At 44.0% G+C, this 12,970-nt stretch overlaps 1 protein-coding gene across 4 annotated transcripts in view; it reads right to left on the bottom strand.

The window, feature by feature from the left end:
• chd2 (chromodomain helicase DNA binding protein 2) overlaps positions 1 to 12,970 on the bottom strand; it is a 92,566-nt gene that overhangs the window by 23,596 nt on the left and 56,000 nt on the right. For all 4 annotated transcript variants that reach the window (XM_041174842.1, XM_041174843.1, XM_041174844.1 and 1 more), the window contains 8 exons: positions 12,122 to 12,284; positions 10,180 to 10,332; positions 7,160 to 7,231; positions 5,504 to 5,653; positions 3,786 to 3,934; positions 2,458 to 2,554; positions 1,354 to 1,446; positions 961 to 1,134 (listed from right to left, as the gene is read on the bottom strand). In XM_041174842.1, coding sequence (XP_041030776.1) covers positions 961 to 1,134; positions 1,354 to 1,446; positions 2,458 to 2,554; positions 3,786 to 3,934; positions 5,504 to 5,653; positions 7,160 to 7,231; positions 10,180 to 10,332; positions 12,122 to 12,284 — 1,051 coding nt within the window. The remainder of the gene's footprint in view (positions 1 to 960; positions 1,135 to 1,353; positions 1,447 to 2,457; positions 2,555 to 3,785; positions 3,935 to 5,503; positions 5,654 to 7,159; positions 7,232 to 10,179; positions 10,333 to 12,121; positions 12,285 to 12,970) is intronic.

The raw sequence follows: 12,970 nt of genomic DNA, 5'->3' as shown, positions 1-12,970 counted from the left end.
TGTTGGCCTTTATTGCAAGAGGATTTGAGTACAGGAGTAAAAGAGCTTGCTGCAATTGTATACAACCTTGGTGAGATCGCACCTGGAGTATTGTGTATAATTCTGGTCTCCTTACCCAAGGAAGGGTATACTTGCCATAGAAGGAGTGCAATGAAGGCTCATCAGACTAACCCCTGGGATGACGGGATTGTCCTGTGATGAGAAACTGGGCTATATTCTCTAAGGATGAAAGGTGAACTCATTGAAACATACAAAATTCTTACAGGAATCAACCGGGTAGATGAAGGAAGATTTTTTTCCTTTGGTTTTGTGGGATGGTGGGGTCTATAACCTGGGGCCATAGTCTCAGAATAAGAGATAGGTCATTTAGGACGGAGTTGAGGAGGAATTTCTTCATTCAGAGGGAGGTGAATCTTTGGAATTCTCTACCCAGTGGGTTATGGAGGCTCAGTCATTGAGTATATTCAAGACAGAGAGTAACAGACTTCTAGATAATAAAGATATCAAGGGATATGTAGATAGTGTGGAAAAATGGCATTGAAGTAGAAGATCGGCCATGATCTAGTCGAATGGCAGAACAGGCTCGAGGGGCTGAATGGACTACTACTCTTATTTCCTATTGATATGAAACATTGTAACCTCCCAACTCAATCTCAGCAGTTTCAGTGTCTCTTTATATGTGCTCAAGTGAAAGCCCTTCACCTGTATACAGCTAAACGCAATAAGTACACAATGATCATGAGGGAAGAAAATACTCCATCATGGGCTGCAACTCTCTTCCCAGCTGTTCCAATTTGCCTCAAATTTCTAATTAGCATTGACTCTACACTTACATTCCACATGGGCGACTATCAAGGCGAAAGGAAAAAGGAGAAACACCAAACAGGTTTCAATCCTCTTATTCTAAAGAATGAAACACACCTGACACACACTTCCTCTTCCCCGATGGACACACTTTACCTTTTTAGTTGAACTTCTGCTCCTTGGAAGCATGTAAATTTCTTCCAGTTCTTTCTGCCGTGCCTCCTCTTCAATCTTTTTCCATTGCTCCTCTGGGATGATATCATCCCATTCCTTAATCTGCTTCTCATCCACTTCGGGTTCGTTCTCCTCCATTGTGGTGAAGTTCGCCACCTGAAGTGAGAGATTTGAAACAGCGAGGTCATACTTTTCAGTCAACACGGGCAAGAGTTCCCGCCCCGTCACAACGTGGTGCCACCTCGTTTAAGCGTGCCCACATGAAGGAGGCAGCCTGCTCATGACAGATTGAAGGCAGGAAACATCTATTAAACTCCTCAATGTGCAACATCAATACACCATTCCAACGAGTTCACAGTACATCACCAATCGTACCTTGAACTGCGACAGCAGTTCATCTGTTGGACTCACAGACTGTTCATTCTCTCGTGTTTCTGCGAGGCGCAGGATCTCTTCAATATCCATTTCCTGAAAGTGGAGATGTATTTTTTACTAGCCAACTACTGATTTATTGAGTTACAACAGCATGTGTTGAAAATAACCTCCCATCCATCTCTGAAGACATTGACTGGGGATTTTACAGATGCTAGGCACTTGGTCACAGCCATTTTCATCTATGCGACTGGACGATGAGTTTCAGCAAGGTGGAACTTGGTCCTGTTCTTCCCCCAAGTCTACTAAACATGCACTTTCTTGAGTCAATGGATAGCAACCAGGAACAGGAACTCTGACCTGCAATCACCCGCACCCCCCACCCAGGCCCAGGGGTACAGGGACCAACTGTAGCACCTTTACCACCTCCCCAAGTGACAGCCTAAGTCAGCACAATCTCAGACCAAACCTGGGGTCAACCCGGTTTGAATGGCTCCATGCTACACGAGGCAGTGCAACATTGCCAACTGAACCATGGAAGAAACTTCAAATAAACCCAAACCTTGTTGAAATGGCCCAGTAACAATTATATAATTTTGAGCACAGGAGGCCACTTGACCCATCGCATCTGTGTTTTTCAAGGAGCTATTCACTTAATCCCACTACCTGCTCTTTCCCCATAACCCTGCCTAATTTCCCTAATTATTTATCCAATTCCCTTTTAAACTTACTATTGAATCTGGCTCCACCGCCCTTTCAGGCAGAGTTCCAGACCATCATAATTCAAAAAGAGTTCTGATTGCCTCTCTGGTTCTTTTGTCAATTATCTTAAATCTGTGTCCACTGCTTACTAACCTTCCTGCCAGTGGAAACAGCTTTTCCTTATTTGCTCGATCAAAACCATTTGTACAATTTGCAGCATCTCTAATTAGTACGCCAAAATGCACATCTGTTTATTCTCTAATGTGAAAATAAATGCCCATTTCATTTTTGTTAGATGTTAATAAAAGAAATAACAACATCAAAAATAAATGTTAAAGCTCCAGAATTCTTGAAGTTGTTTTTCAATAACTGGGAACACTGAGTGAGTCTAGATCTCTGCAGTACCTGTGGCTCAGACTCCTCGCCCTCCGGCTCTTTGAAGAGTTCCTCGGCTCCAAACTTTAAGATTGCTGTAAGTTCTTCCTTGTTGAACGGCGTCGAGCTAAAAACATAATCATTAGTCATCTCAATGATCAGAGCTAGGTCTATTCTGTATGGTACGATCATTGCATTAACAGGCAGTCACTTTGAGAAGCCTGAGGAGTTCATCTAAAATGCATGGACTTTCCTGAAAGCGGTGGCTCCCTGCCTAGGAATGGTTCCTGAGAAGCTGGGCTCCCTCCAGCATCTCAGTCAAGGGAACATTATATACATAATACAAGACTTACAAGCAGGAGCAGGAGTAGGCCATTCGACCCCTCGAGCCTACTCTGCCATGCAATGAGATCATGGCTGGCCTGATTGTGGCCTCAATTCCACTTTCCTGTCTACCCCCTATACCCGGGTTCGGCGGTGGGGGGGGGGGGGTCTTATGGACAATGGTCCAGATCTGGCCCGTTGCTCGGTTTCATTCAGCCTGCAGCAAGATTTCTAAAAATACAGACCTATGACAGTAGCACCTTCACAATAGCTTTTTTCATCATCGTTACGAATTTGCTTTGGAGAAAAGCTTCAGCTAAATTACTATAATAATATTTAACAATATAATATCCAAATTCAGCCATCACATTAAAACACGGATGAGTTGAACGTTTCTGTATTCTCTCTAAAAAAAAATTAAGTTAATTTTTGTGCCTGTGTGGCCCGCGACTGATTTCATCTATGTGTCAATGACCTGTAATAAGAAAAAGGTTCCCCAGCCCTGCCCTGTACCCTTTGATTCCCTTCTCAATCAAGAATCTAACTAACTCTGCCTTGAAAACATTCAATGACCTTGCCTCCACAACTCTCTGGGAAAGAGAGTCCCACAGACTCATGCTCCTCTGAGAGATAGTTATGAAAAGCCTTTTCAACTACAGGGGACAGCACTGGTAATACCAATTCCAACCCCAATTCTTTCTGTACTTGGATGTCCATGCCTTCATTTTCCAGCTTGGGGGGGTCACCGAACTGTCAGCTGGCACAGGAGCCCTGGACATTTCTGCCTTTCCCCAACACTAATTCGTTGAAGCCAATTGTAAAGCCTCCTCTGTGGTCTTAGCTGAGTGAGGCAAATGCAGCATGAACCAAAGAATCAACCCGGGACCTTCACGGTCTCTCTGGCCATACCGCCACTTGCAGCTCTGTTTGGATGAGGGCCATCAGCACCTGCAGCAAAGTTTTAATGGTGGCGTGAGGCAGGAAGGGAGATGAAAAGAGGGAAAATAAGGAGCATTAAAGCTGACGTTGCTTACTGCGAAGGACGAGCAGAGCTGTCCAGCACTGTCCGCCCCGTAGTATCCATCCTCTGGATCACGAGATGATCTAGGACCATCTTTTTTTTGGCACGTTCAATGATGTCCTCTTCCACAGTCCCTTTTGTAACCAGGCGGTAAATATTAACCTGAAATACCAAAATTGAAATTGTGTAAACTAGTCAAAGCTGTAGACAGCATTGATATTCATAGTTTAACAGCCTCTGTGGGTAAGGGGGGAATAAAGCAGTCAGAAGTCCAGCTCTTGGTTACCATCCAGTGTAGGAAGTGAGAGTTTGCCCATGTGTGTTTGAGCTTACATTGTCTCTTTTAACAAATAATTTATTTCCATTTTGCCTCTTTTTGATAAGACTCCTTTCCAGAAAATCCCGACCCTTGCTTGTATCAGGTCTGTGGACAACATTTGATCTCTAGTGCTTGGTTACTCTTTGCATACTAGATGGTGACCGGCGGCAATTAAACCTGAAAAAGCTGGAAATACTCAGCATGTCTGACAGCATCTGTGGAGAGAGAAACATAATTAATGTTTCAGAGTTATGAAGAAAGGTCTTTAACCCGAAACACTTTTTTTTTTCTCTCCACAGATGCTGCCGGACATGCTGAGTTATTTTCTGTTTTTCAGATTTCCAGCATCCTGCAGTATCTTGGCTTTTGTTTTGGTGTTTGGCCACATGCTGTTTGGTCATGCTGAACCCAATCTTGGTCTTGACAACTGTATACACAAATGTGGTGCAGGTCTGTGTGCAGGCACAGATAGCAGGGGCCACTGTGAGGTAATTAAGGGCAGGGACCCTCCTGATCTTCCTCCTCCATAACCCAGGGGCACTGAGGTCAATTCAGGTGCCCATATGAAAAAAAACCCAACTATTTCAGCGCAGTTCAGGGATTGAATGGACGATCGATTAGTCTTCACGACCTCAATAACACGCTGGGTAGTATTTTAACACATTAATCATGGGGAAATATTTACAAGTTAAACTTCGTTTCATGAATATAAAATAAAGCATAAATTAAAGCAAGAAATATTCAAATGTAATAAGCTGAAAACCAAGTCAACATGTAAATCGCTACAAGATAATTATTCCTCAACTGGATCTTAGCAACTCCACTCCAACCCCAAGAGACTGTTTGAACATGGGGTTGGGCAGGATAGGCCCATCTCTTTTCTTTCCCCCCTCCTTTTCACATGCTCATTCCAATAAACCCCAACTATACTCCTGCATCTCCCTTTGTAATAGCCCACTGAGTAGGAATAAGGAACAAGGAAGACAGAAAGATAAAAGTTAGGAGCTGGAAATGTTAAGAAATAAATATATTCCCTTCACAATGAAACACTTGTGCAAAGGGTCCAGAGAGGGGGTGTCTTACAGCAATAGGTTTCTTTGGTCCAAGGAGGTTACCCTGGTTCATGTCTGTCCCCAAATCAGGTCAGGCATAATAGTGATGTTTAAGGGTTGGAGAGTTACCCCAAGTCCCAATGATTAAAGATGGGAATTTTAATCTAAAGAGATAATAAGACAAAGCAAATCCACAATATTATCTTTTTCTTCATTACTTTAAACTGGAGTAAAATAGTTGGGTCAAGAAGCTTGTGAACCAAACAATGCAAGAAAAGTGGTTCAATTGCCAATATACACAGTAGAAGCAGCCGTCACTCCAATCTCCCTTCCCACCCCAAGCCCAGCATACAAACTGACCTGCTTCTTCTGGCCTATCCTATGAGCTCGAGCCTGAGCCTGCAAGTCGTTCTGAGGATTCCAGTCAGAGTCAAAGATAATCACAGTGTCAGCTGAGGCCAGGTTAATCCCAAGTCCCCCTGCTCTCGTAGAGAGGAGGAAGCAGAAGTCCTGAAGACAGAGATGGACAACAAATCAAAAACTATCCACACAGAGGATTTTTTTTTAAACAGAACATGGTATGATAATCTGAAATACACAGCAGAAAAGGGTAGTAGAATACAACTGAGTAGTACCTTCCAAAAGGAAACTGGATAAGTGCTTGAAGACGGTAAATTTGCAGGGCTTTGGGGGACAGCAGGGGTATGGAACTAATTGGACAACTCTTTCCAATTGTGGCACAGGTTCAATGGGCTGAATAGCCGCCTTCAGTGCTGCATCATTCTATGAATTTACAAGTCCGAGGGCTCATCATGCTTGGCATTTTCTTCTCCTGAGAATTGGGCTGAAGGGCTAAGGCCTGTAGTGCTGAATACCACTCGGGTTGAAAAGCAGGAGGCGAAGTGGGAAAGTGTGAATCAGCGGTGCCCAGCTATAAACCCTACAGGAGGTGGGCAAAACTGGGCACCTCCCCTGAGAAATTCACAAATTTGAGGAAGTTGGGAAAGAATACATCAGATCAGGGATTGAAGAGGTAACCCTCTGGTCTGTGTGGCCTCAGTAACACATAGGGTTAGGATGCAGGAAAGAGGAAGGAGTGTGGGTGCTTCTCAAAGATCATAAAAGGAACAAGGGAGGAAATTTGAGATGAACAATGGACTCCATTGTTGCTAAAAGAGAGACAAGGGCAGAATTTAAATAAAATAATTCAATATCAGTTTAGATTTTTTTTAAGTGCCTTTCAGGAAGAAAAACACTTGAGCAAATGAAAGAAGCAACTTCTAAGGCAGGAAGCCAGTTGTGTAGTGCAAGTGCCATGCGTATGTCCTGCAATGTGAGGCTGTGCCAGGCTGACCGATAGCAAATCAACCCTCCTGACTCAAATTTCCTTCCTGTGAATTCTTGACTCAAAGCAAGAACTGCATGTACTGTTCTCCCTGTCAACCATACCCATACAGGACTAAGCACAAGCAAACATCACTGAAAAATACTGCTGGCAACTCATCCCATTCCTTCAGTCCATGCAGTGAAGTCCCTGCTGAAAAATATCTGATCAAGAACAGCTAGTGAAACAAAAAAATTAAGAGAAGATAAGTGCTAATCTGTGCGACAGATGTGATATTAAGACCTGGCCTTGTGCATGTGTGTTATAAATGATAGATAAAACAGGGGCAGAGGGGAGTTAAGATGACCAGCCAAGAACGAAAGATTTGGAGAAGGATTCAGCCTCAAACTGGGATGAAACAAGCAAAGCTTTAGTGAGCAATCTCAGGAAGAGTGAGGGATTACTGATCTAGCCCAGAATAAGGGGGTTACTACACAATCTCAGAATGAGCAAGGGTTTACTTAACAATTCAAGGATGAGTCATGGTTTACCGAACATTCCCAGGGTGAATGAGGGTTTATGAAACAAACCCAGAATAACCAAATACACAATTTTTAAGTGGTGTCATTTATTTATTTTAAAAAGATTCGTAGATCTGGTACTGCCAGAGGTTTAAATCAATACTTCCTTACCTCAGATCCTTCTGCGTTGAAGTGGTCCAAAGCCTGCTTTCTTAATTCCCCTTTTATAGACCCATCTAAACGCTGCAACAGGACAAAACAGAAACATCTTAAACGTATGTTTAAAGATCAGCCGTAAATTCTGAAGTGCAGATTTCTCATCTATTTTTATTCTGTTACTTGGTCCAAAAATAATCCTGCTTTAAGGGACTCTGCTTAGTCAACAGCTACTGAAGAGTGTGCGTCATTGAGCAACCTCACAGAGACGAGTTGCCAGACCAGTCACATAGATACCAACCAAATTTGGCTGACAATATAGCTTTGCTGTCTACAAGTAACATTCGTGCCATACAAGTGCCATGCAATGGCCATCTCCAACAAGAGAGAGTCTAACCACCACCTCATGACATTCAATGGCACTACCATCGCTAAATCTCCCACTATCAACATCCTGGGGGTTATCATTGACCAGGAACTGAACTGGGCTAGCCATATAAATACTGTGGCTACAAGAGCAGGTCAGAAGCTATGAATTCTATGGCGACTAACTCACCTACTGACTCCCCAAAGCCTGTCTACCATTTATAAAGGCACAAGTCAGAAGTGTGATGGAATACTCCCCACTTGCCTGAATGAATGCAGCTTCAACAACACTCAAGAAGCTTGAGACCAACCAGGACAAAGCAGCTCATTTGATTGACACTCCTTCCACAAACATTCACTCCCTCCACTATTAACAAATAGTAGCAGCAGTGTGTATCATCTACAAGATACCAGAAATTCACCACGGCTCCTTAGGCAGCACCTTCCAAATCCACAGCTGCTACCATCTAGAAGGACAAGGGCAGCAGACACATGGGAACACCACCACCTGAAAGTTCCCCTCTAAGTCACTCATCATCCTGGCTTGGAAATATATCGTCGTTCCTTCGCTGTCGCTGGGTCGGAATCCTAGAACTCGCTCCCAAACAGCACTGTGGGTGTACCTACACCACATGGACTGCAGTGGTTTGAGAAGGCAGCTCACCACCACCTTCTCAAGGGCAAGTGGGGATGGGCAATAAATGCTGGTCTAGCCAGCGATCCCCCAATCCGTAAGTGAATAATAAAAAAGATATTCTCCTTAAACCTGCAGCCATAAGCTTTACCATTAAAGTGACACCGGGAAGAGAGAACTGTGTGGTTGGGTGGGCTCATCTTTGACTTTTTGCCTGAGACCCAAGTTCAAATGAGCCCAGACTGATAGGATATAAGCCTTCTCTACAAAAGTTCAAGATGGAATGAGTTTCAGCAGCTTAATCCACCTCCCAGTGCACATGACCCTCAGAGTCAGGACAGCTCTGTGTTAACAAGTGAGAAAATAAGAAAGCAACAGGTAAATGGTATTTAATCAGTGTTTGCTTTGGACTTGAATTTAAAAAACTCAACTGTGTCCCACAAGAGCACCACCAGTGGATCTCCTGTTGCTTGTCAGCAAGTCAGGGTGAAAAGCAAATTTATATCAGAAAACACTAATGATGCTGTAGGTATAGAGAGGGGAGCCTGCAACTTCAAGGGTGCAGCTACAGGCGTGACAGTATCAGAGTTTGCTGATGTCCAAGCACGGACCCTGCACCATACAGAACAAATTTGGTGCATTATATTTGTGGGAGATTCCTGTGTGCAATTTGTGCAATAATGTTTTCTACGTTACAATGGTCACTACACTTCAAAAGAACTTCAGTGCTTGGCAAGCACTTTGGAGACATCCAGAGGTATAAATGTCAATTCTATCTTCTTATCGAAGTCTATGCTTCCAGGATACCTGGCTTGCCAAATGGAAAAATGTCTCAATTGTAATAAAGATCTTCTGATATACACCTGAAGCACATTAACATGACATTGTTGAGGGAGCTTCCGACTCTTGATAGGTACCTGGTGTGATTGGTTCTGACATGGGGGTTGATGGGGGTCTCTGGTTCTGGCTGGAGAGCTAGCGGCAGTGCCAGGTCATCTCTTTTGGGGAAGGCCCTCTGCATCATGTTCCACTCAGGCACTTGGCAAGCCAGCAGTAGGCCTTCGCCTATGATCAAGGACCCTGGGGGGGTGTGGAAGTCCCGTCTACTGTGCACTGCCAGCAGTAGGACATAAATGCAGGCTAGCACTACTATTCAAAGTTAAAAAAGATAATGTAAACCAGGAATTGGCAGTTCAATGAGACCAAACCTGGCTTTTAAAAATCTGTGGATTGGAGGAGAATGAGCAGAATTAGGGAACTGGAGTTTCAGAGTACCGAAACATACCAATTAGGAAGAGTAGACCACTCGGCCCCTAAAGCCTGCTCTGCCATTCAACAAGCTGTACTGAACTGCAGCGCTACCGGAGAGGTGATACCTGCTGCCGGTACAACACCAATCCAAGGCCGAGGACTGTCACGGGATCCCAGGCCAGAGGTGTGATGTCGGGATGTGGCGGGGGGGGGCTTTGGCAGCAAGGGCAGCTCTCAACAGGAACCTCCCCATCCCAATGCCAGGTCCCTTGAACAGACACTGAATGCCTTTGAATGAGGGATCACCCCAGGGAGCTTGCGAACTCCGTATGGGTTAGCTTGTCGGGCTCCATTCACAGTGACTCCCCTGCCAGTGGTGGCAGGTTGAGCCCCTTAAGTGGGCACTTCAGGGCTTCAATTGGCAGTGGGGGCAGGAAAGCTGTCCACTGGCTTTCCTACCACAGCTTTACCGGAATGCAGGCAGGAAATGGGTGGGATCCTCAGTTATCACTCTCGTATCTGATTAAATGTCTCCCCCGCCACCAAACCTGCCACATGAGAGAGCGCAAGGCTCCATCCTAGGTGTGTAAAACAAAGTGCTCCATTACCCAATGACAACATCCCTCATCTTAACAAGCCATGAAGAGCAATCAGTAGTGAATTGCAAATAGAAAAAAATCTGGAGAAGTTCTATTGGCCAAAGATAATACAAGCCTAACTCGTCTGTCAAACTCTGAATTGCTCAATATCTTGTTCACATTCCATAATTCTCCGTCAAGCTCACCTGGAATGGATAGTGTTTAATGGTCAAGTATTCAGCAAGGATATCCAACATTCGGACCATCTGAGAGAAGATAAGCACTCGGTTTCCTCTCTCTCGAAGCCTGGACATCAGCTTATCCAGCAGAATCAGCTTGCCACTGCTCTTGATCAGGTTCTGCAATAAATTGAAGCAGGAAAAAAATGCCTGGTGTTGAGAAACTGATAAATTTGTCCCACGCTTTAATATTTTTCCTATTACCCATTTAATACAGGGATGGGGGAAGTGGGGCAGATGATTGCATAGGTGCTGAGTGCAGCCCAACTGTAAATATATAAAAATTACAAAGAACAAGTTTATGAATTTGATACATTCAAGTGTTATGGAGAACGTTTTCACCCCAACTACAGAAAAACAGAAGGCTATTGATCCCCACCAGCCTGTTCTGCCATTCAATTGTATCACAGTTGATTCCCATCTTAATTCCACCTATCTGTCCTAATTGCAGTAAGTGATATTTATAGAAATCTAAAAAAATTCATGTGGCCACATTTGCAGATATCCAGTCATGACAGTATATATCAGTTCCACTGTATTTTATACAACCATCATAAACTGAATATGTTTGATTGTCTTTATTGAGAAGAATATAAATGTAGGCTAGCACTACTATTCAAAGCTAAAAAGATCATGTAAACCAGGAATTGGCAGTTCAATGAGACCAAACCTGGCTTTTAAAAGTCTGTGGATTGGAGAAGAATGAAGAGAATTAGGGAACTGGAGTTTCAGAGTACTGAAACATACCAATTAGGGAGAGTAGACCACTCGGCCCCTCGAGCCTGCTCCGCCATTCAACGTGATCACGGTTGATCTGATTGTAACTTCAGTCCGCATTCTCGCCGACCCCCGATGACCTTTCACCCCCTTGCTCATCAAGAATCTATCTAGCTCTGCCTTAAAAAATGTTCAAAGACTTTGCTTCCAACGTCTTCTGAGGAAGAGAGTTCCAAAGACTCACTACCCTCAGAAAACATTTTTCCTCATGTCTTAAATGAGTGACTCCTTATTTTTAAACAGTGACCCCCTAGAAAACCAGGAAAGAATGAGGTGGAGCAGATGATGCTGCAGTGTGTCCTGATTTGCATTAGGGGATTACACAGGTAAGAGGAAACTGGAGAAGGACAAGAATAATTAGAAATGTGAGGGGGATGTGGTATTTCTAAAGCACCTTTCACAACCTCAGGGCGTCCCAAAGCGTTTTGCAGACAACAAAATACTTTTGAAGTGCAGTCATTGTTGTAATGTAGGAAATATAGCATCCAATTTGAACATCGCAAACCCCCACAAACAGCAATATGATAATGACTAGATAATCTGTTTTATTATGTTGATTAAGGAGCAAACATTGGCCAGGACACTGGGAGGAACTCCCCAAACTCTTGTTCAAAACAGTGCCAATACCTCCACCTTATAGACGGCAGGGAGCCTTTGTTTAAGCAAAGGTGACACCTCCAAAAGTACGGCACTCCCTCAGTACTGCCTGGAGTGTACACCTGGATTTTTTCTGCTCAAGTGCTATTAACTAAACCATGGCAGACACATTTACCTTAGTCATGTTCATAAATTAGAGACAGAACCGTCTTGCTGGAGTGGGGGGGGCGGGGGGAGAGAGCTGGCTGGATACTAGTGATGAGAAGGAGGAAGTGTGAGATAAAAGTATGTGGACTGGACAGAAAACAAGAATGGAAAAAACAATTTCAGTGAAAGAAATATGACATTTATTGTGGTTGACGGTACCTCCAGGTGAGTGATAACCAGGAGGGCTGAGGGTAAATTCAATGATAATGTAATAAGCAACATTGCCTGTGCTTAGGTTCACTTTTCTGAGACACCCATATTTAAAAGGTATTGTGTGTGATTCAATACATTGGGAACAAAGATTTCTGAAAAAAAAAGGTTCATCCACCTGCAACACTTCCTGGCTTGTCAGGTTCTCATTCTCCTCACACGGTTTGACCAAGTAACAGTGATTGCAGCATTTCTTCAGCTCCATCATGATGTTGAGGAAGCTCGATGAAGACCCCCTGGTTCCCTTGGTGAGCGCTTTGTAATTTCGTGTCAATATCCACCTATATCGAGACAGATCATGAGTACTCAGCACTCAGCCCTGATTTAACAGCAGCATTAGTACCCCAATACCACACACGGTAGCCTCGCCATAACCAACATAGTTACAAGGAAAGAAAGGACCAACTGATGCAACGAGTCCACTCCATCCAGAGCTCATGCATGATTAATCTGTCATGGGCTCTTCCTCACCTTCTGGATACCTTCCCCTATCTACCAGGGAAAAAAAAAAATCAAGCAATTCCGTTACCCTCAACCCTACTTCCAGCAGAAATAGATACAGCTCCCCCTTTTTTATTCATTCATGGGGCATAGGCGTTGCTGGCTAGGCCAGCATTTATTGCCCATCACTAATGGCCCTTGAGGTGGTGATGAAGCACTGCCTTCTTGAACTGTAGTAGTCCATGTGGTGTAGGTACACCCACAGTGCTGTTGGTATACCCACTGCGGTTAGGGAGGGAGTTCCAGGATTTTGACCCAGTGACAGTGAAGGGACAGAGATGTATTTCCAAGTCATTATGGTGAGTGGCTTGGAGGGGAACTTCCAGGTGGTGGTGCTCCCATGTATTTGCTGCCCTTGCTCTTCTAGATGGTAGTGGTCGTGGGTTTGGAAGGTGCCGTCTAACGAGTCTTGGTGAGTTCCTGCAGTGCATCTTGTAAATGGTAACCACTGCTGCCACTGTGCGTT

This window comes from Carcharodon carcharias, chromosome 26 (genome assembly GCF_017639515.1).
Source record: "Carcharodon carcharias isolate sCarCar2 chromosome 26, sCarCar2.pri, whole genome shotgun sequence".
NCBI classification, from domain to species: domain Eukaryota; kingdom Metazoa; phylum Chordata; class Chondrichthyes; order Lamniformes; family Lamnidae; genus Carcharodon; species Carcharodon carcharias.
Note: the sequence above shows the minus strand (reverse complement) of the source record. Positions and strands in the feature narration are given on the sequence as shown.